The 25,126-nt window shown below is 27.1% G+C and overlaps 1 protein-coding gene across 3 annotated transcripts in view; it reads left to right on the plus strand.

The window, feature by feature from the left end:
- LOC107454413 (E3 ubiquitin-protein ligase TRIM33) overlaps window positions 1-25,126 on the plus strand; it is a 73,018-nt gene that overhangs the window by 14,688 nt on the left and 33,204 nt on the right. For all 3 annotated transcript variants that reach the window (XM_043045458.3, XM_043045457.3, XM_016071605.5), the window contains 6 exons: window positions 8,575-8,894; window positions 11,383-11,642; window positions 12,924-13,134; window positions 14,860-15,060; window positions 15,151-15,731; window positions 20,346-20,566. In XM_043045458.3, coding sequence (XP_042901392.2) covers window positions 8,575-8,894; window positions 11,383-11,642; window positions 12,924-13,134; window positions 14,860-15,060; window positions 15,151-15,731; window positions 20,346-20,566 — 1,794 coding nt within the window. The remainder of the gene's footprint in view (window positions 1-8,574; window positions 8,895-11,382; window positions 11,643-12,923; window positions 13,135-14,859; window positions 15,061-15,150; window positions 15,732-20,345; window positions 20,567-25,126) is intronic.

The following is a 25,126-nucleotide window of genomic DNA, read 5'->3' on the forward strand; positions in this document are numbered from 1 at the left end:
TTAATTATTTCCAAAACAGGTTTGCGCATCCCGTTATTTTACTTGTATATATTTTTTAAATTATTACATTTTATTGTTACTACCATTTTGTCGCATTTTAATTTAAAGTATAAATTCATTAGAGAATTAAAAAATATGAACGCCTTTCTTATGTATTTGGAAGAACTAAAACATCTAGAAACGAGAAATTTCATCGTTCCAGCTTACAAAGAAGTTAAGGAGCTACGTGCATTCAATTTACTGATAAGTCTGCTTTCTGAGAACGCGACGGTCTGCTCTTTTTCTTATTGATAAATTCTGCTTTTCTCCCTGCAAGTTTTCTAGCGCAGGGAGAAACAGAAAATCAATACTGGTTTTCTGAAGGTCGTTGCCTAGCAACAGATATTACCGTCAGCTATGCAACGCTCGTATTACACTGAATATCCAACTGAATATCAGGATTTCCTCGGGTTACTGAATTCTCTTTCCCTCCTCTTTGTGTCTTCCCCCCGCCTTAACACTGAGTTGATGAAAGTTCGCCAAACAAAATTCTTTTTTCCGAATCGCAAGTTTTATCGCTTTTTGTTTTCTCTCTCAGGTCTTGATGAGTTTTCGGATTATTATTGAAATTAATTTTCTTTTACATACACAGTTGTTTAAAGGTATTATCGCACTCATACACAAATTTCTTTTTATGAAAAAAATTAATAATAGTTCGTTGTTAAAGTTGAGTTGGATGGAATTACTCGAACTTAGCAAATTTTTTATGTAGATTAAATAATTGAAGATAAAATGATTTTCAGTTGCTATATTGTTAAGTAATTATTAAATTGTACGTTATTTATTGTTAATTTTACACATTTGAATTTCAATATTGATAATAAAATAAGAGTTTATGAAATGTCAATATCGATAAATTTATTATGGGCTTCTTTCTAATTAAGGCACATTTAAGTCGTCGATGAATTTTTCTTATCAATATTTTTCAGGGGTAATTTCAAACAAATTCGGGTCAAATTTCTTTCTTTCTTTTTGAATCGGAGTTGTTTTAATATTGTTTTTATGAAGTGGGTGGTCTAAGCCAGCAGCTAAGCTCTCAACGGTGATCCGCGAAACCCTAGGACTTAGGAAAGAGATCAGCGGGTTTCCCAGAATTAAGACTTTTTAAAGCTTTTTTTTTTTTTTTTTCAAACTAAACATTTTTGAAACATTTATTTAACTTTAAATAATGATCTATTATTACTTAATATTTTGGTTGCCTTTGCGATGTTATTTAAAATAAAATGCTAATAAAAAAGAAATAGCGCATTTTTTTCGGATAATTTTTTAAAATAATGTTGTATAAACTTTATAAGTTAAATAGACTTCGAAAAGTCAGTGCATTTGTAAAATATTAGTACACGTTTTCTAAACCAAAATAAAATAACTAAAATGTTAATAAAGAATTATGTTTCCCTACTTGCATTTTTTAAATAGTTCTTTTTAGTTTTCATTTTAACGAAAACCATTATTCGGATTCTGCCCCCCAGCTGTCTGATATAAAACCTAATTTAAGGTTATTAATGATAAAACGATGAAAAAATGTCTTTCTTATTAAATATTTTCAAAATAAAGAATTTTTTTAATGTTAATACGACCTGTTCAACAAATCAACCTCCTATTTTTAATTACGACAATTTTTTTAATATGTCGGGTGTATAAGTCAATTACTGAAAGAAAAAAAAATCCAAATATTTTTATGATTAAAAATCATAGGAAAATAATTATAAGATTACAAAATTTGTTTAAGTTATAAACATTTCACATTATTTACTTTTGCCCTCAAATAATATTAGACGTGTAGCAAGCTGTGGATTCAAATATTAGTATAAAATTCAGGGAGTTACAGCCAGTACGCTGCGGCGCTGTGTTTTTCTTTTGTCTTAGGCCGGAGCTGGAGCTCTAAATTTTCGTATGTTGTAGGGTTCCAGCAATTTCATTGCATCCTACAGACACTTAAGAGGCCTGCCGCATTATCCGTAAGCCAAGTTGCTGCAGAAAGACTATCTGCCTTAAAATTATGTAATGACTGTAATTAGATCAATTTGTAATTAGATCAAATATCGGGAAGGTTTATTAGATTCAATTATTTTTTTAAGAATGATTTTTAACTTTGAACTGATTTTTTTTTTTTTTTTAATGAGTTGATGATTGTTATTTTGTTCCGTTTCATAAGAACAATTTAAAATTAAAATCTGAAACTAAAAAGCACACACAAATATATATTATAATTTGGAGTCTCATTGAACTGGACTTAACTGGAGCCAGAGCATCCGAAATTTTCAGCTTTCCGAAATTTTTCCGAAGTACCTGGATAAAATTTTTTAAAAAAGTGTGGAATTTCAAATTCTTCGGACAGGGGGAAAGACTATTTTTGTGGGACAAGGATAAAGTACAGTTCATAGTGGGATCTGTATTATGACACTACTGATGTTATTTGTTCCGACACATGATGTTGTGAAATCTTTAAATTTGTAGCTTTATGGTCTGTTTTAAAGCTTTTCGTGGTGTTATATTTTTTGAAATACTCTTGACTTAATTATAATTTAAAGTATTGTTTCTGAAAAGGTCTCTGGGCACTAAGGGAATATGAGAGAAAATGTAAAATTAATTTTACGTAACATATTAAATAATATACATATTATATAACATATTAGAAATAGTTTTTAACGCATCGATATTTCCGGATCTACATAACCGACTTTACAACCGGTATATAATTCGATCCACTGATTTTCGTAAAATTTAGGAGGCTTGAATAGACGATCTCGAACTTCGGTATTTTCGTAACTTTTTAAAGGCGATTAAGCGCCAAATCTACAGACATTTTAGACAGCTTGTCTTTTTCACTGCGTGCTGTTATTGGAAATGAACTGACTTACGTGTTTGTGCATTTATTCTCACGTTAGAATAGAACAAAGTGTAGATGTAGAGATGTTGACTTTTAGTATCATGAGTGACGTGTTTCGTGTTTTTATGAGAGGAATTATGTGTTCTGTTTATCGTCTATTTCTGAATAGAGAGATCTTTGAATATATGGATAATTGTATTGAAATAAATTATCTCTAGCATTTCGAAGATTTTTGAATTTTTATATTAGTGTTTCATTATGATCATAAAAATGCGCGTTGTTAGAAAATAATTTTGTTTGCGGAATTGTAAACAGCGATAGGATTTAGCAGTTGTGTTCTTGCTGGTTCTGAAAATGTCTTTACTTTGAAACGGGGTTCAAAAAATATTTAAATTATTTAAAAAAAAAAATCCAGATATATTTAAAGGGAGCAATTTTTAAATTTAATTGTATGTAATGGAAAAAATACAATCAAATAAAGAAAACGCTTTTTATCTTCCTCAATGCAATTGCAGCTAATTGTTTCCTATATTAAAATTTTATTCAACAACAGTTTCAGTATTTGTCGCTAAGGAAAACTGTAATATTGCAAAATAATTTATTAAAGTTGCTTAAATGTACCTTTTCTATAAGGATTTTAATCCCAACACTTATTGTAACTAAAAAAATTATTATTATTATAATAATTTTTTTTATTGTACAATTTGGTTATAAATTTAGATTACATTCCTTTTAGAACACCCCAATTTCTAGAAAAATGTTTTAATTGAATCATTATTTTGAAAAATATTTTCTGCATTTTTTTAATGATGATGTCACTGTATTGCATAAAAATAAAAACATCATTTCCTTGCTTATTATAACGAAAAATGATCCCTAAACACAAATATGACTCCCGTTCCGTCCACGTTTTCTGGGTGGAGAATTATTTTAGTCATTAAATTTCTTATAAGGGGCTAGAATATTAAAGCTCTCAAACTTAAACATCTGTACCAAGGAGAGAGATTTTAGGGGGATTTGCCTCCTTATAATGGGGTGAAAAAAACCCATCATAAATGAATTTTTTTTTTTTTATTGTCTACATATTCTATCTTTTGGTCCCTCTCCCCGAAGCAGTTAAAATATTTAGTCAAAGTTTTAGCTTGAAGTGCAGAGGGCTGTGGTTCCTAAATGGTGTTACGCAGAACCTTGGGGAACATATAGATTTCATCAATATTTCATAATACATATTAAGATTCCATCAACAATCCATTATTTACTTAATATTTCGGTTGCCTTTTGATATTAAAGTTATTTTCTATTGAAAGAAAAATAGTACATATTTTTCGGTTATTTTTACAAATTACAATATATGAAAAATTAGTGCATTTATAAAATATTGCATTAGTATTGCATCGCGCTTTCCAAACCGAAATAAAATAACTAGATGGTTAATAAAGAAATATGTTTCCCTACTAGCATTTTTCAACGAAAACCATAATTCGGCTTATTTTATTCATTTGCATCCTATGTTTATACAACAAAAACAAATTTATAACAAGACTAGATTCAGTTCGAGGACTGTGAGTACAGCTGTCGGAAATGGAACCTAATTTAAGATTATTAATGATGAAAAGATGTCAGTCTTATTAAATATTTTCAAAATAAGACCGTTTTTTATAGGTTAATATGTTTACAAATGTCTTTATATTTTTTAGATTCCAAAGCCGGAAAAAGTTTGGATCTGCTGGGTTAGGGTGTCCTCATGCTACGAATTTTCTAGCGAGAACCTTAGAATCTCTAATCCGCTTTTCGTCGAATTTGCGGTTATATATTTTTGTTAATTGGATTAAAACTTGGAGTGGGGAGATGAAAACTGGAACATGTAAAGTATAAGTAAAATAACTGAAAAATAAATAAAAGAAAAAACAATCGCTTCAATTTTTTCTTCTTAAAATTTAACAATTTAAGAAAGAAATTACTCCCTCCTTTCTTTAAGGGGGTTCAGTACCTAAAAAACTTCAAAAAATCGAATTTGAGATTTTGATCAATAATTAAACTAGAAACTATTAGCTTTCTAACGATATATTGCTTTTGTTTGAAATCCACGTAGAAGTGCACTTTAACTTAATTTAAAAAATGTAAACAAACCGAAAACACCCATGCCATGCCACTTTTGACACACGATTTCGTAAACATTATAATGTCCATTATTTTTTGCATGTGCTATTACCAAGCCATTAAAAATTTTTTTATAATTTCAACTTTACAATATCTTTAGTTGATTGTAACTTTAACTGGATTATTTGTTTGCTCTTTATTTCCATGCGATTTTCGAGAATTTTGAATATAAAACTGAGATTTACATTAGTTTGATTTGTTAAGTCTATTTTTGTTTTGTTCTTTTATTATACTGTTATTAGGTCATTATTTTTACGTTTTTTTTTTATTCTTCATTACGTTTTTGTTTGCTTACGTAAAAGAGAAGAAAATAAAGTACTGAAATGCAAAAAAAACATTGCTTATGGACCAGGATTGTTTTGAAGCTGTCATTACCGGCATAGATTAGGAATTTCGTTTACATTATTCGAATTTACCTTAGACCGGATTTTTTTTTCTCCCTAATTTCTAGTTACATCATTTTGATTTTTTGTTTAAATGTTCTTTACATAATATTTCTAATTTTGAAGTAAATTCTTATTTACAGTTCTTTGTTAATTATTTCTGTGTTTAGAATGTTTATCTTGAAATATGCATTTTCTTAGATTTTTTTTGTAATATAGTTATTTTTTTAACAAAAATACTTTTAACTCATTTAAATTTAAACAAAACATCTTGGTAAAGACTTGAATATTCAATTTTCATGAATGAAATTTATGGGTGATTTATGAATTATACAATTTTATAATTATCGCATTCAGTTTGATCATTTTAAGGGCTTTTTATTCGCTTGAAAAGTGAGGAGAGTATAGTATAAAAACCTATTTCTCAATCAAATAAAAGAAACATTTAAGAGTAATTTGTTTGAAATGTAAGCAGTACGAGATTTATAACTTAGAAACAATTTGATTTTTGAATTTAAATTTTAAATATTGTTGGTAGTCTAATATTTACGCTTTAAATGCAAATAACTCAAAACTATGTTTTTTTTGCTTCGATGTACCTTTTCTTGAAAACTATTGATCACAACACTTTGATTTTTGATTTAAAAAGTTCCTTTAGTACTGTAGTTTGTGCTGAAGTGAGCAGTTTTTTAAGAGAAACTTAATATTTTTTTTAATTCAAAATTTTCGTATGAAAATGTGAAGCTTTTAAAATTTTCTGACATGCTGTGTAATTTAATTTTTTTAAATTTCTTTTAATTCACTAAATTAAAAAAAGTTCACTTCAGTATAATCTAGAATATCTATTACATACACAAAAAAAATTTCAAAGCTCTAACTACGATACTTTTTTTAAAAAGGTACATCGAAATATGCCATTTTAACATTGTCAACATAGGAGGTACCGAACCCCCTTAAATATTTGTTTCATAAGCTTCCACCTTTTCAGCTCATCAAAATAGATGTAACAGTAAAAATAAACATTTTCCCATCTTTTAAATTAAATTTTTTGCCATTAAAATAATAAACTTAGGAAAACGTTTTTTTTTTTAAATTTTTTTAAAATAAATTTTTCTAGTGAGTGATGTGGAAAAAAAGGAAAAGGGAACCTATTTCAATTAAGGAAGTTATATTGTAAAAGAATCAGGTCCGGTGTTGGTGTTCAGAAAGTCAGAAAGAATCGTCAGGTTTTATTACATAGATTTTTTTTTTAACGAATTGGGATTTAACGAAAAGTTAAAAAATGCATTTTTAATTTTTATTTAAATTATGCTGATGACAACCAGAGAAATCTGGTTCTTCGTCAAGTAAGAAACTCATCACTTGATTTTTCTGGCCAATAAGAATGCTCCAACAAGTTTGAAAAATGATTTAGAAGAAAGACTTTTTATGCATATAAAAATAGAAATACTCATTATAAGGATGATTTTTTTGAACATTAAATCAAAATTATTAAAAATTACTAATTATTAACAAAATTGCATTATTAATTTGAGTATGTGCAGTGACTTTGTTTAGGAGTTCAATACTCCACAACGCGTCAAATACTCCATAAAACATCACAGAGGCACCACAGAAAAATAAAAATAAAAAGTTTACTTTGTCCCAAAAAGGAAAAAAAAAAAAAAAAAAAAGACTCGTGATCCCGAAAAAAAGAATCATAAACCAACAGATTTATTTTAGATTCTTGTAAGTAAACTTAAACCCAACTTTTAATTTTTTTTCTTCTATTTTTTATTTATTTATTTTTATAAATTCTATACGAGGAAAGAAAATAATTCTATCTCAAGTGTTACATTATATGCAGGTTTTTCTTGATGCAGGTGTTAGACCACTTGGAATTAAGAACTTTGACAGTTTAAATAAACTTGTGTTATGAAATTCTTGTTATGTAACATGTAAACATAGATGGAATAGCTATACGTTTATTTAATGGATGGATAAAATGGTGGATAGAAAATTTATTTTCTGTTCAGTATCACAGATAGTTTTTTGAGACTTCCTTTCTCCTGTCTTTCTCTTAAGTTTTGTTATAATTTTGAAAACATTTTATAACAGTGCACATTGTTAAACATTACTTGATTAATGAACTATTTTACGGCAAGTAGAATGTAGAGATAAAAAAGTTTTCATTATTCAGTAAAGATATAGAATGTTTTAAACTGAGTTTACAGTGTTGATTTTTTAGCATATCAGGTTTAGTTGATGATTTCTTTATTTTTCATTTTTTTTTTGTAACAGAAGTTTTTTCAATTGATAAATTTTAAGCTATTTAATACATATTTGTTTTTGGTAGTAAATGATACTAAGCTTATTTTTTTAAAGAAAAGAAATTTTTTTTTGGAACTTTTCTTCCCATGGTATTGCAGATCAATAGAAGTTTCTCAATTAAAAAAAAATGTTTATTTAAAAAAAATATATTTATTTCAGCTCTGAGTACTTTCACTGAGAAACGATAAAAAAAATAAAGTAAATCTGACCCACCCCCCTTGATTTAATAAAACACTCAGAATTTAACAAATGAAAACAATTGCGTCAATCAAATTTTTAATTCTTATTACAAAATCGGCAGCTTACAAATAGTATTTTTCATTAGAAATAATTTTTAAGTAAAAATCTATTGAAATTAACCTATTTGTTGAATCTATTTCTTTATGGGAACTGAATCTATGTTATGCTTAGGCTTCCTCATGTTACTTGTTTATTTTTTAAATTTTTTTTTACTTGCAAATAATCTGCATGCTATTCAGTTTTAAGTTATAATTATTTTATCCTATATTTAGCAGAATGTGACTTTAAATTATCTAATTAACGTTATATATTTAGCACATAATAAGGGGCGCATTTTTTTTTTGTTTGTAATTTGTTGAATTATTACTAAATTAATTGTTAATTAAATTTTTTTATGTTTACCTAATTATAAAATATTAACTTTTTACGTATACCTTTAAAATTGAGATAATATTTTTATAAATAGAGACCTGTTTTTAGTAAAAAAGAACCCTCCCCTTAGTTTTCCAAGTTAATCAAAATCATTGTTCTGCTATTGTTTAAGTTAAGTGAAAAAAAAAAGTTTTTGCTTTACTATTACTAAGGCACATTCCTTCTATTTTTCTTTTTTAGGAAAAACACACCTTGCATGTCCAGCTTGCTCTCAAGAAATAAATGTTAATGAAACTGTGGACCATCTTTTTCTTGTTGAATATGTACAGAACTCTGAAAACTTGCCTGAAGAATGTAGTTATACATGTAGTTGTGAAGAAGGTGCTGAGGGGACTTCTTTTTGTATGGAATGCCAAGAATGGCTTTGCGAGTCTTGTGTTACTGCTCATAGACGAGTCCGTGTCACCAAAGATCATGTTGTACGACCTAAAGAAGAAATGGATGGAGAAAACATAGCTAATCGTAACCAGAAATATCTTTTTTGTCCTGTACATTCCCATGTAAGTCAAATGCTATGTTTTTTTCCTTGCTTTGTATTGTTTTCTCTTGCAAACTCTTTTTTAAATAGTCTACCCATTAATTTTTTTTAAATGTTACCTTCAAGTAATTGATACTTTTTTTATTCTTATTATAAAATTAAATGTTCAACGATTAAATAAATTTTATAAATTGAATTTATAAGTACTATTGTAACAGGCTTGTTTAAATTATTTTATTTTTATAAGGTGATAAGATAAGAAATAATATACTTAACAACCATTAAATTTAATTTATTTAACCAAACTTGGACTTCACAATTTATAACATGTTATTTGTAAATCTTCCCTCCTATGAATCCTTCTTTGGTTTGATATTAAAGTATACATTTTTCAAAATTTTGATCTTTTTTTCGAAAGTTTATCTTTTCTATCATTTTCCTTCAAGTATCTTTTACACAAAGTTTTTAAATTTTTGATAAGTCCTTAAAATTTTGGACTCCTTGGATACTCCTTGGGTTTCTTCTTATGATCTCTGTATGAACCCTGAATAAGATTTTTAAGAACATTTAACTTATGTGCAGTGTCCAAAATAAAAGATGGACCACCCTTTTAACTTTTGATCTAATGATTGGCTCTTAACATTCTATGACTCTTAACATTCTATCATTCATATTGGCTCTTAACATTCTATGGTTTGAGGGGCTGACCTCAAATATTCTAAGTGCAGTCAATATTTTAAGTTACAAAATCAGAAAAAAAAATGTACTTTCTCTGTACAAACATACCTTTTTGCAATGGAATCGAATTTCTGATCCCCAAACTATAGGGGGTTGTTGCAGTCTGAAAAATATGTTCCAATAGTTTGGTCAGGAGAGCTTTCCAAAGTTTGAACCCCTTAATGTTAATTTTACTTTTTATATACAGTACAGAACCCGTTATCCGGAAATCAGAAAACCGGAAAACCAAAAAACCGGAACGAAATTCAATAAATTTTCCCGCCATTTTTAAAAAAAAAATTTTTTTTCCTCATAAGGTTTTAGGATTTTACTTTCTTTTTTGAAAGATGTTCACCTTACCATCATTTTGGAAATAATCATTAGTGTATTACTTCATCGTTTTTTCTTCTTTTTAAGATTATTTCCAAAAAACATTTTTTTTTAGTTGGGTTTAACAATTAAAAAACGGCTTTTTGTAGCGATTCAGAAAACCGGAAAAATCAGTTATCCGGAATAGCGATGGTCCCGATCGTTCCGGATAATCGGTTCCCTACTGTATTATGAAATTCATTTATCCAATGATTATTCCATCCAAAACATAATCTTTAATAAATATTAATTAAAAGTTATTTTTTGCACGTTAATATATTTGGATAAAAATAACTTCATAATTATGTGCAAAAATTTTTCAGTTCGCTTAAAAATTTCTGGTAATATGACGAAATACACTAAAAGTAAAAGTAACATTAAGGGGTCCAAATTTTGGACTGCACTGCTGACAAAACTATTGGAACCATATTTTACAGATTTCGGCTACCCCTTATATTTTGGGGGGCTAAAATCTATCGAAAAAAGTATGTTTATTCAGAGAAAGTACATTTTTATGTCTTAATTTCGTAACTTAAAATTTTGCTTGCACTAATTAATTAGCATATTTCAGGTCACCCCCTTGAGTCATTAAGAATGAATCGTAGAATGTGAAGATCCGATCATTAGATCAAAAGTTATTAAGGGTGGTTTGATTTTTTTTATTTTGCTCACAGTAGATATTTGTGGACTTAAAGTGAGCATTTATATTTGAGATAAATCAAATTCAGTTATTCATCATTTTATATGTGGTTACTTGAGCTGTCAAATTATTTTTTAGAAAGCTGTGGAAAATAAATAAATCATAATAAATTACTGTATATTTCCAAGTATAAGCCGTGGATTTTTAAAAAATTTTGAAAGCGAAAAGGTTGGCTTATGATCTTAGCCACTAACTTCCTGGTCACCAAATATGCTTCTCCTTTTGTCGAGCCTTAAAATTTGGTGAATTCCTGTTCAGTCATCAGAAGGTTTTTTGTATGTAACGTATCATCCTCACTTTTGAAGTTTTTGTGTCTTCATAGACTAAATGATTTTCACACCCATACATATTGTTATTGAAGCAACATTTCTTGAAGATCTAATTAAATCATTGGAAGGTCCATGCTTCTTTTACCCAATGTGAAACCATTACTCTATCTATCGTTGCTACTGGGGTATATTTTTATTTCCAACCGTAACATACTTTTTTTTTAACGTTTGCCTGTGGGTGAATTTCCTAATAAAGGCGTTCTTTCTGGCTTTTACACGGATGGGATTATATTCAGTAAAATCATCATGATTTAAGATTAACATGCATTAAAATTGACATTCTTACAAGAGATGTTGTGCAAAAGTGTAAAGATATGTACTTTATTTATCTAATATTATTTGTTTTGTTGTCAATGAAAAAATGTATAAATAATTTTTTATATTTTGATTTACAGGAACAATTAAGGCTTTATTGTGAAACCTGTGATAAATTAACTTGTCGTGATTGTCAGCTGAGTGATCATAAAGAACATAAGTATCAATTTCTTGAGAAAGCTTGTGAAGATGAAAGAGGTTTAATTGAAGAACTGTTAGTTAAAATCAAAGAAAGACAGGAAAGCTTGGAAGCAGCTAGTGAAAACTTGAATAGAAGAAATGAAGAGATCAAAGAACGAGAAAAAGTTATTACTCAGGAAATCAAAACATTTGCTGTTAAGTAAGTTAATTTCATGTTCTTGCTGTTTCTCAGTTTTGGAGTCTTATTGTTTAAATGAATTGTGATATTTTCTGTAAAATTTATTTCTAATAGACTATTCGCTCAAAGTTAAAAATAATTATAGAAAGGATGTTCCATTCCAATCTTGTGAGGGCATTTTTATCATAATTGATAGATATAGTATTTTCACAATTTCTAATGCATCAATAAAAATATTACCACAATCTTTAGTGTTCTTCTGTACCTTTTTGTGTACAGTACGAATGAGCTATTATCCCATAATTTTGTTAAAGTTTTACCCAATCATGTGATCTAATTTTTTGCTCATTTGGCACATTTAATAGTTAGATATAATTTTTTTTTCATGAATGTGCCTTATAGCTCATTCTTAGGCCTTAATATGATTTTTTAAATGAATTTTTTTAATCTGAAAGATTGGAAATAAAAACATCAGTTAAACATGCATTACGTTATCTCGTGCGTAAGCAGAATGGATTGAAAATAGAGGGAGTTAAATTGAAAAATTAAGAAAGAGAATTGAGTGAAAGTGGAGGTTGTAGTTTTAACATAAAACGAAATAGGTGATCTGTGTAAAAATAGTAACCTTTTTACAATCTTCAGTTTTTTATTTTTTATGTGTGTTATATTTTAAAATTTATTGGATGTTTAAGTAATTTATTTTAATACCTTCACTTTTATATTGATTATTTCAAAATTTAAAATAAAAGGTATGTTAGGTTATAAATTTGTGTAATTTTATCTTGTGCATAGTCTTTTATTCTGCCACTAATCAAGGTGGCTATGCAGCGCATGTTATTGAGCTTACAGAATAAAATAATGCATAAGATTTATATTTGTTTTTGAAATAATATATAGTAAAATTTTTTGTTTCATAAACCTAAGGAAAAAATATTAATTCTTTAAAAGTCTGATTGATTAATATATGACGCAATACCCGCAAGATAGAATGTTTGTTTCAAAGAAAAAAAGAAAGTAGATTAAATTGAGTTTGACACATAATGCATCAATTAGTTTCAAGCTATTTCAGAGCGTTATTGAACATTCTTAAAGACTTAAAATTTAAATAACTTTAAAAAAAAGTTTTTTAGAATTCATATTTTTTTAAAAAAAACTAGTTAAGTTCTATAATTTTCCAAATATTTGAGTTAGTCATGCTGACATATTTTAAATTTTGTTTTATTATTTAGTATTTTTTGATTACCTTGTTGAAGTTCTGTCAATGCCTGCATTAAATGTAAAATAATTTTATAATTTTTCCAGATACATTACAGATATAAATAAGAGAGCAAAAGTATTATTGCAAGATTTGAATAAAGTCTGTACATCTAAAAAGAACGAATTGAGTGTTAAAAACCAAGAATTAAGTGGTGTATCAGATAGGTTGAAGCACTGTCAAAAATTTGCAGAAGCTGCAATGAGTCTTGGAAGTGAAACTGCTTTGGTTTATAGTAAGAAACCTATTATGAACCAGGTAACTAAATTATTCTCTATAACAAGGGTGGCAAACCTTTATACACCAACGTGCCATTTTTTCTAAAAAATTGTTTAATGATGTCATAGACGTGCCGTCAAATAATTTTGACTTCGTGATTATTGGGAGAATAATAATACTAAATACTATCAACTCAAAACTATTTACATTGAAAAAAAATACATTTTGCAATGTCTCAGTTATACACGTAATTCAACTTAAAGTAATATCAGTGTGACTTCTGTTGCTGCAGATTAGATGACAAATAACTTATATTAGGTTGTAAGATGTTAGTTAAAGCAAGACTGTTCATTTTTTTTGCTAGTTACTTATTGTTAACTTGTTTTTTATGGTTATTAATGGTTTTTTTAGCATTAATTGTTAATTTTTTTATTAATAGTTGTTTATTATTTTGTTTGTTTTTGTGAATTTTAATTTAATTGTTACATATGCTTCATAATTGTTACATATGCTTCATAATATTTGTGTAATAACAATTCATAGTGCAATAACAATTGTGATAGGTGGGGTGCCCAAAATATTGTGTAACGTGCCATAAATGGCACGCATGCCATTGGTTCGCCATCCCTTCTCTATAATCTAGCATGGTAACTTTATACAGTAATGTTTTATTTCTTTAATAGAACATCCAATTTTTTTCACTTTAATTTGAAAATTAAAATTTAGTTTTAAATCGAAACACTGTCAGTGTTTAAAGATGTTCTCCTGATAACAGACAGTGAGTCTAAAATTTGTGTAACAAAGCAGTATTTACTCGATACAATAATATTGTTTTGGAATCATAAGTTATTCCGAAAATATTTTGAAATGAAACATTTTCGAATTAAACGTAGATATTTTTGGGCAAACTACTACTACTTATTAGAAAGAGATGCTTTTTAAATTTAAATTGAGCAGATATGCAAAAATGTATCTTAGTTGAGTGAGAATCGCTTTCCTCACATGCTCACATTAACTAACATAATAAGAAATTTGATAATAAATAAAATTAGTACTTCTTAAATGAGATTATGTAAGTCCCGTTTTACTGGATTTTTGTACATTGTTGTCAGTGAAATTTTGAAATTTTCTCTTATTCTCTCTATTTAGTTCTTTATTTTAAAGTAAAGTTTAACAATCACGTCAGTTTTCTGATTTTAATGTTAAACAATGTTTTTCTAAATATTTCAAAAGCAGATAATGGTGTTATTTTGTCAAATTACAAATTATTTTTTTTTTAAAAGAAAAAAGCCTGTTTATTTTAATCTGAGAAAAAACAATTTTGAAAATAATTCCAACACAACTGTTGTATGTCAAAATCAAGCAATAATGCCATCAACAAAAAATAAAATAAATTATTAAAATAAGGATTTTTTATTCAAAAATTTTAAGTGAAAATTAAAATAAATGCCATAAAAATTTAAAGAATATTCCCATTTTTTATATGTTTCAATTAGAAAAATTATAATTTTATTTTTATTTATAAAAATTAGTTTGCTTTTAGAGGATAAGTTTTAATTATCATTTAAAAAATTGTGCTTTACATAGATGCAACTTTAAAACAAGCATTGAGAAATGTTTTAAACTTCTGTTAAATGCACCTTTAATTACATAAATAACAGTTATGAGTGTTAAGTATAATTTATTTAGTTTAATCTTTAGTTATGAAGCTTGAAAATATTTAAAACCTTTAGCTTTTATCTTATTACATTTCTTTGTTTGCAGCTGAGACGAATTCTAAGGCATCGTTGTGAAGTTCCTAACTCTAATCAAGTTATAGATATGTCATTTGAATTTGAATCAAGCTTCTTGACAAATTACATTAGTACCATTGGTAAAATATTGCTGGATAAACAACCTCTTCCTGGATCTGCTAATCAAAATATTATGTTGCCTATGCCAAATACAATCTGCCAAAGTTCAATTGTAAGATTTTTTAAAAAAAAATTTTGTTTTATGTTTTAATGCTGTATCAACTTGATAAGTTTATTTATTTAAATTAATGTATTATTTTAGCCTAATCCCTCCCCTCCTGTTCGACAACAGCCACAAATGCAGATGAATACAAATCGTCAAGTTCAAGCTCCCTTAGCACCACCTATTCAGCAAATGCATCATCAACAGGTTGCCTACGGCCAACCTCAAGTTACCTCTTCCACTGATATGGCTCGCAATCATAATAACATGCGTCAAGTTAATAACGCTCCAAGAATGACTTATCGTAATAATGTGCGACAAACTCTTGTGCAAAATCCTCAACAAAACTTTAATATTCAAAATAATGCTACATTTCAACAGCAGCGTCAAGTTCACCAGCAGCAGCCTCAAATGAGACAGCAGCAACAAATACAATCACAGGTTCAGCAACAAAGGATACAACAGCAACAACATCAGCTACAACAACTACAGCAACAGCAGCAGCAGCAACAACAACAACAGCAGCAGCAACAACACCAACAACAACAGCAGCAACAACAACAGCCTCAACAACAGCAATATAGCAATAATAATGTGCAATTACCCATGCCATTGAGACAAAACAAAAGTTTATCTGTTACAGCTGTACCTGTTGCAGGTCCTTCTCCAAGTAAACAAAGGTTAGTATAGTTCATTTTCCATGTTGACTTCAGGTTATGCGATAATATTATAAAAATTGTATAGGTAATAAAACACTGAAGTATCAACAAGGAAAACATCGAAATCATAAAACTGATTTTAGAAACTGGGAAAAACATAGGAAAATTCAATAAATTTAAGGAAACTATCTTATCTCTTGACTTGTTATTTTTGCCTTCAATATTTATAATCACAAAGTCAAACTTTTATCGTATTTTCCTAGCAACGGAAATTGGAGGGTACTTTGATTTCTCTACTCTCACCTGCTGTTAACAAACCTTCTGCAAGTACTTCCTCCTTTATGCAATGCATCACCATTTTCATTAGCCAATGAGATGAACAGGTGCCACCATGTGAATGATCACAGATAAAAAAGCTTGAAATATTAACGAGTTTCAATTCAATTGTTTTATGTTTTCTTAATCATTCTTTGGCATCAGCAGATTCTTACACTTACTGCTTTATATTATGACATTTTTATCTATTTTACGTTTTTTATTTCCTATGTTATTTCTTTATTATTTTAGATTTTGATGCTATTATAAGAGATAACTATCTCTTATGTTCGTGAAGATGTCGTTCCCGTTAGGCATAGCTTATCTATTATCACTTCCCCTACCTCTGTCTTCAGTTTTTAACTGTTTTCTTTCTTCGATAATTTTTATCAGAAGAATGATTGCTATTTTTTTTTTTTTAAATAAATGGCATGTGATTATCAAACTATGAGGACTGGTAAAATATTTTCAAAATTTGTGTAGCAACCCTGATAAAAAAAAAGCAAAAGCATACAGGACTCATAGTTGTCTTGATATTCCTAGTTTTCCTGATAAAAAATATTTTGTCCTGATTTTTACCTTTTTGTATTCCTGATTTTTGGTTATATTCAGAACATCCCATTTTCTAAGTATACAAATGCTCAAGTTTTTAAGGAAATAGATATAAAGAATCAAAAGATTAGAGTTTTTTATCCAACTTATTTTTATTTTAACTAATAATGCTAATAGGAATTGCAAAATAGTAGACAGTCTCAGGCATATAGCCTTACCTACTGGTTTCATTTTTTAAACTTTTTTGGAAATTCATTCAGTCTATGAAATACTCAACTAGGACTGGGCGATATTAGAAATTATATATCGTGATATATCGTCAGTATATAGCGATGTATCGCGATATAGTATTTTTGAATTTCATTTACTTTAAGGCACAGAAAGTCAGATTTCTATCAAGACTTCATACGCATATTGATTTAAATCAATTTATAAATTTGAAAATATATATGTTTTGCTAAAGAAAGATATTAAATAAATTGACTAAGATGTACAAATCTTACTTAAAATATTTATTGAAAAATTGTGTGTAGATACAGAATGAAATATTTGCACTTCTTTATCGTTTATAAGGTATAAGCAGTCTTAATTTAAGTTAACCCCTAAAACACCCTTAATGAAAAAAAATATTGTTATTAAACAAAAGCTGATTTTAAAATTTCAAAATATATTTTAATTAAAATAAAAGTTAGATTGACTAAAAGCCGAAGTTTAAAATTAAAAATGTTCGAATTTTAAACTAAAAAGTAAACATAAGATTTGTAATAATTTCTTAAAATTTTCGTTCTCTGAAAGATTTCTCAGTTTAAAAATAAAAAGGGAATTTTATAAAGATATCTAGCTGAAATTATTGAAAGAAAATTTAAAAAATTAAAAAAAAAGTTTGTTAAGAAATTCATTATACATTTAAAACAAAGTGTTAAAAATATTTTTTTTTTTTAAAAAAGAAACTTTTTTTAACAAATCAATATTTGCTTGTACTATTATGCGTAAATAATTACAGAATTATTAAGTTCGATCGTAATGTTCAAATTCTTAATGAAGAAGTAAACACAAGTTTTGTTATATTTTCTAAAAATGATCACGCAAATAACAAAAGATTTCTTAGTTTAAAAATAAATAAATAAATAAAAGTGAAATTTATCAATATATTTACCTAACAGCAAGGAACAAAATTATTTGTATGCTTAAAACAAAGAGCTAAATAAATTTTAGAAAAAAAATGCTTCTTAAACACTATTTTTATTATTATTTCATATAAATAATTAAATTAAATTAAATAATGATCGAATTATGAACGAAAAACAAAGTAAGGCAAAGTTTCTTAATTAAATTCTTAAAAATAAAAACAAAAGAATTGTGATATTCGGTAATATATTTAGCTAATTAACTAATAATATAAAACGAAAATTAAAAAAAAATAATGATTTTACTCTCTAATAAAACGAAGTAGTAATTGATAAAAAGAAAAGAAATGAATAAAATTCGCAAACTTTTCAAATTCTTTTGAACAAATAAAGTTTATTGACTTATGTCCAAAAAATAAGTTTTGTTTTAACTTTATTTCTAAAAATAAAAACAACTCAAGATTTATAAATTTAAAATCAGTAATAGAAGCCCATTAAATTATTAGAAGTCTTATCCGAAAGGTTTTTAATAAATTAAAAGAAAGTAAAAAAATAACCTAACAAATTTATTTACTTTGTAATTTAATTCCTTATGGATGCCTTAAATTAGATTTCCGATAATTTTCACATTTAAAAATATAAAAAAAGTTTTGTCAGAAAATAAATAAAAAACTTACCTAATTAATGAAGAAACTTTTCTTTATAAATTCTTTTCAATAATAGATTGCGTTCAGAACAAGGTTACGACGGCGATCACGAAGTTAATCCCATTGAAAATAATCTACAAGAAACGATTTCAAATCGCGAAGGTGCGAAAACGAACATGTGATATAACGATATAAGGTCTCAAAAGTGATTCTGATTCTACCAACAGTCAAGGCCGTCTCAACATAACGAAACAATATCGTCTTCCACAGCGCGAGTTGGCATCGGAACGTAAGAGAAAGTCCTTGCGTGTATCGCTATATCGTTATATCGTCTTCTTCACACGACGGCTTAAATCAGATTTCTGATGCATCGCTTGGAATGAAAGTTGCTGTATCGGTTTGCCGATATAGGCGTTAAATCGATATGTCGCGATATATCGATTTATAGCCCAGTCCTATACTCAACTAACAATTTTACTAATTTTTATGGGGTACATAGGTTATTTATTTATTATTGTTAGCTAATGCAGTAACAAATCTTGTATGGTGGACTTTTGTAGTTTTCACAATTATTGATTTGTCTCTTTCATGTGATTTTAATAAATGCTAGATTTCAATCAACAATAAAGAAATCATATCATAAAATTTTTATATAATTAATTTGAGGACCATCCAAATTACTTTTGTTGATACATTTATTATGTTTTCATTTTGAGATTTTAAAAATGTTAATGTTATTATTTTGCAATAAAATTTTCTTTTATTACATTTAAGTAGAGTAAATTATCCTTCTTTTTTTTTGCCATTTGCAAAAGTATTCTGAGGTATGTATATTGTTCCGAAAATTGTCATGATTTTTTTCAAGAACATTTTTAAGTGCTTGGTTTGCAATTATGCACATAATTAAAATATTGTTACCACCCGGAAGAAGGATTTTAAGAAATCTATACTTCTTGAATTTTTTTTAGGGGGGGGGGGATACCTCTTAATCTGACCAGTTTTGTGCCTTATGCTATCAAACTTACATTCAATAAATAAACTTTTCGTTCAAAAACTTGAAACTAGAAAGACTGTTGCAATTATACTTTTGATGCATTTTTTTGTGAATCTTGTAGATAAATTAATTGTTTTAGTCAAGATTGGTGATTCACAGGTCAAAGCTTCCTGTCTTTTGACAAATGAACTTTTTTAATAAAAAACATGGGCTGAGTGAAATGATGCAAGATTTTAGAATATTAATGATAATAGTTTTTCTCCAGTGAATGATGGTGTGTAGGAAAAATGAGAACAGGACTTCTGCTGAGCTCTTGAAACTTATTCTACTAAAGGTTCAGATAAATTTAATTTTTAAAAAATTTAATTTGCATTGCACAGGGGTGATTGTATTCCGTTTTTTTTTTTGCAACATTCTTCAGAGTCTGAAAACTAGAAGTGTATGTGATTTTTATGTGAATATTGCAGAATTCCATGATTTATATTCATGTGATTTAAAAATCATACATCACAGTTACTATTCAAGTGATTTAAAAATCCAATATGACATTTTGTATTTACACGTTTTTAAACCAAATATCGCTTTTATGCAAACTTAAAATCCAATGCCGAGATTCGTATTCGCACGTTTTTAAAATCCAATATTGTGATTCGTATTTGCGTGTTTGTAATATCAAGCAACAATTTTTGCATTTATAAGTGATTCAAAAACTATGTATTGCGATTCGAATCCCCACGATCTAATAATTATGCACTGTGATTCGTATTAATAATTCGCTATTGTAATTTGTATTTTCGCTTTTTTAAAATCAGATATTACGATTCTTGTATGAAGTAAGTTTTTTCTTGAATTAGTTATCTTAAAGGTGTGGTATTCTGTATTAGTAGGTAATTTAATTATAAATGTTAATATCCATATTTTAATATGTAATGGTTTGAAACAATTGAAATTATTTTCAAGGTGTTACAAAAATAAAACCCACATTTTGCATTTATTCCAGAGCCATTGCTCCAAGATCAAACATGACTGTGTCAAGCCCATCAGTTCGCAGTAATCCACCACCTCAGAATAATGCCCCTCAAGTAATTGTATTAGATGATCAACCCAATCAGAAAACTATGTCAAATACTTCCAGACTATCACACTTTCCTAGTAGTATAGCAGCTACACTTGCTGCTAATCCAAGTCTTCAAATTCAACCTGCTTATAATAATAATTCAAGTAAGTTTTAAAACAAATATAAAACTATCCAGTGACCAGAAAAACAAGACAATGGTTTTTAATTGTAAAGTGTTTTGGATTAATATTTTTTTTTTTTTTTAAATCGTGGTGCTTGCTGGAAATGACTTTTATATAAATGCTGACAATTTGTTTTAAAAAATTCAAAAACAGTATTTCTTTATATTAAGGGATTATTCAGCCATAGTCCCCACCTATATTCAGTGTTGATTATATATTGTATGTACAAAAATGTGAACTCTTTTCCTATCCTATGTTAATCCTTTAACAGTCAACCTTAAACAAAGCTAGAGATAATAACTGGTTGCTTTTGTTCGGAGCAAGCTAAGTAATGCAATGGATGTATGCTATGCTTGGCAAAAAAATAAATAATATTTATGCATTTTTGTTCAAGGGTTAGTTAAAGGATAAAGAGATTTTGGGAAGAACACACTATTTAATTTGTGCTATGAGTGATACATATGTTTCACTTAAAACTGATAAATTTTCAGAATCTTTTAATCTTTTTTTGAAAAATTCTGTGCTTAATAGTTATAGTGAAGTTCATAATAATTATGACTATTATCTTTGTTTGGGGGTTACTTTATTTAACGAGGGTTCGTGTGGCATTGTTAAATATCCTTTTTTATAATAGGTTGGCAAAAGGCATGAAATTTGAGCACTTAAAATTTTTATGCTTGCAGATAAATTTTTCTGCTAATTTTATAATTCTATTTTATTAAGTTTTTAAAAATCTTAAAACAAAATTAAATTTTTAGGCAGTGATAGATTTCGCAATACATGTTACATTAGCTATACTTATTCTTTAGTTTTTGAGTTTTTATAATTTTCTACTTGACTGTAAGGATGCATTAAACATTTTTTTCGAAGTCATTATTAACACTTCTTCTTTTTTTTTTTTAAATAGTAATTTTCATGTGTATTTAGCAAATTATCTTGATTTTGAAATTTTTTTAGTTGTCTTTACAGTTGCATTAAAATTATTCTTTTACGTAATCATTTTGTACTACTTGGTGTTGTAGTTCTCCCCTCTTTATTGCATTATGTTCTTATTGTGATTATGTCTCTTTTTTTCATTTTATTGCTTTCAGCCTAAAGTTACTTAGTAATTGTTGGATGTATGTGTGTAATTTCGGAGAATACACAGTTCTCATTTTGTTTCTTTATGTTCCTATTTATAATTTTTAATGATGTTGCCTTACTCATTTTCTTAGTTTCAAATAAATTCTCATTTAAACTGTATATGCAGCTTAAGGTTGCAAGTGTGAGATAATGTGAATCCCTAAATTGATATCTTTCTAAATTCCGAAAATTTGCTCAAAGATGTTCGGAAATGTAAGATTTTTTGATTTTTTAAAAATTTATTTACATTAAAGCCTTAATTAGTGCTTTTATGGACCTGCAAAATTGATTGAGTAATAAAATATTTCAAAAATGATCCACATTCTGTCAATTAAGGTGATTTTTATATTCTTTGGATCATAAACTTATAAAAATACCATTCCTCTCTGAAGAGTAATTCGAATATAAAAGGAAGAAACTGTTTAATTCGAATTCTCTTTAATCAGAATATTTACTGAAATGACAGGGTGATGCAGGTCATTGCACTGGGAAAGTAAATTTTAAAATCCTTTGTGTTGGAAAATACATGTAAATGTTGGCTTACCAATATTTGGCAAACAGATGCAACATTCACGAGAACACAAAACACCAATTTTGTTCATTTCAATAAAAATATTAATATTATATAAAATTTAAAAATAAAAGAATTTTTTAAGCTCTTTTATATAAATATTTTTTCATTATTTGAACCATGTCTATAATTTTTAGTGTGTATACATATATTCTTCATGATATAATTTTTTTTTGTTGTGAATTTTGAGTTTTGGCTTTCCCTCTGAACCATAACAAACTTGCGACTCTACTTATAATTGAACAGTCAATAGTCTCTACCTCGCTAGTAGGTAATCAAAAAGTTGGGCTAAGTAGCACTCAATGATAACCAGAAATATATTATTTTTTTCTTTAAATTGAGTAAGATAAACTTATCATCAATCACATCTAATATAGTTTGCAAAGAAATTAGAAAAGGTACATGCTGAACTTTTAACTGTCTAAAGCACTTTGAAATAATAAAATAAACTTATATAACAGATTTAATTAATCCAGAGCCCTAGGAATAAAAAAGGTTAAAGTGCTTCCTCACAGAAAAAGGCCCTTTTTGACAGGGTGCTCACTACTGTTAAAATTTATGAAAATGTGTAATATTATATAATAATTGAATTTGATCAATTTTTAAATTACCCTCTTTTACTATTTCATGCGCATATTTGGCATTTGGTATATCTCATTATCAAAATTCAGAAAAATGTTAAGCTTTTGAAAAACAATGAAAGGCAAACTAAAAGACAATCTCGGTGTATAAATTTTCTACAAAGAAAAGTTGAACTAAAAAATGGATTAATTGATAAACAACTTGAAAGATTGCTTTTTTTTTTTTTTTTTTTAAATTTTAGACTGAAAGTTATGATAAAATAAACATTTAAAGGTACTTTTATTTTAAATTAAAGGTATTTTCTTATATTTGAGTGACTATTATTCATAGTAAAATTTTAAACAAAATCAATTTCATCCTTTTTTAACATTGATATTTTAAAACCAATCCAATAAGACAGTCAACTATTGTAATTCTTTAAAAATAGTTTGGTAATTTGTTGTTGTGAATTTAAATGATCTTTAAAGTTTCAGTTTTGTAATTTAAAAGTATTTTATAGCTTTTGAGAGCTCACACCTAAATAATAAACCCTGTAGTTAAAAAAAATTATACAACATTATGCAAAAATTATCTATTTTGTTTAATAAAATTAATGTTAAAAACTAGGCACTTTGTTTTTTTTTTTTTGGGGGGGGGGGGGTAAAGTGGACAATTGTAGGGTTTCTTTCTCTTCCACTCCTTTTTTCACTCATAAAATTACATTAAAGTTGCATTCACTACTTTAAAGTTACATATAAAAATATTGCAGTAATTATGACATGGTTTTCTCAATCATTTTGCCTTTTAAAGTCAAGAATAAATTATTTAAAAGGTTTTTTTTAAGCTACTAAGTAGCTGTTTAATAAATCCATGTAAAAAGTCTCCCTTCATGAATAACATAGATGAGAGAATACCAGTTTAACTTTAATTGTAATATTTTAAGTTACACTTGATATAAAATTTTATTTAAATATAAATTTTTCCATTTAGAAAAATATGCATAATTTTGAAATGAGAAAAAAATCTTTCTTTTTAAAGCATTTTTTGTTAGTTAGAAAATATATGAAAAGTTAATATATAAAAAGTAAACTGGCTATTGTATTTCAATCTCATTTTCAGACTAATAATGCTATTTTTTCTTTGAAAATCAGTTCTTTTTGATTCTTTGCACAGAATCCATTTTTTGATTTTGAATTGAATTATAGGACAAATTTTCCTTATTAATTTCTGGAAGAGCTTTTATTGTGTTGTAAAATTAATAGTTATTTTAATCTGAAAAATCAATTTAGAAAGAAATTTTCTCTAAATTCTTTCTAAACTAATTTTTCAGATTAGAAATTAAGAATTTAGAAATAAGATGTTTAAATAATTAAGCGACAGTCCTATAATGCTACTTTATTTTTTATTATAAAAGGAAACTAGGAAAGAGAATGAAATCAATAAAATAATAATTATTGACAATTAAATAACTGTTTCAGTTATTTTATTGACTTAAATATATCTGTTAATAATAATTATTATTAATTATCATTAACATGGAAAAGTGACTAGAGAAATATGTTAGCCATTAAGAGCTTAGATCAAAAATCAAAATCTAATCAAAGATATTTCTACTGTTAATTTTTGTCATTAACTCATCAACTTTTCAATACCTCTTTTATATATATATATATAATTACTTTCTTTTAACTTCAAATTTTAGATGAATAAAAATTTTTTCAATCTTTCTTTTTTGGCAAATATTTTAATAATGTATCTTTAATCCTCTGTATTTCATCCATAACTCATCTTATTTTTTTAATTACTATTTTTGCCTTCTTTTCAGTATCTCTCTCTCTTTTACATATGGGTATTTTATTAAAAATGGTATTTAATACTTAAGATTCTACTTGTATAGTTTGTATAGCTATTTATGTTACTTATATTTTGTCATCATCCTTTAATCATTCAGAAGAAATTCCATAAAAAACATCACAACTATATATATAATCTGTCATTTGAAGGAGTTGGTGAGCTGTGATTTCAAAATTTGCCTATCTGTTTTTTTAATCCCCTTTATTTATTTATTTATTTTTGTCTCATGCTTAGAAAAGTATCTCACACTTATTATAATTCAGACCAGGTTCCTTTTTTTGTTTTGTTAGATACTTGTTATACATCCAACTATTATGCATTTATTTACCTTTTTTCATTTTTGATGCTCAAATACTAATGCATTTTTGTATGTTTCTATTATTGTCTATTAAAAAAATAATGATAATATCGTTTTATTTTGATTTGTTAATATT

The sequence above is a fragment of the Parasteatoda tepidariorum genome, chromosome 6 (assembly GCF_982258835.1).
Source record: "Parasteatoda tepidariorum strain Cologne lab strain chromosome 6, Ptep-v5.0, whole genome shotgun sequence".
NCBI lineage: Eukaryota > Metazoa > Arthropoda > Arachnida > Araneae > Theridiidae > Parasteatoda > Parasteatoda tepidariorum.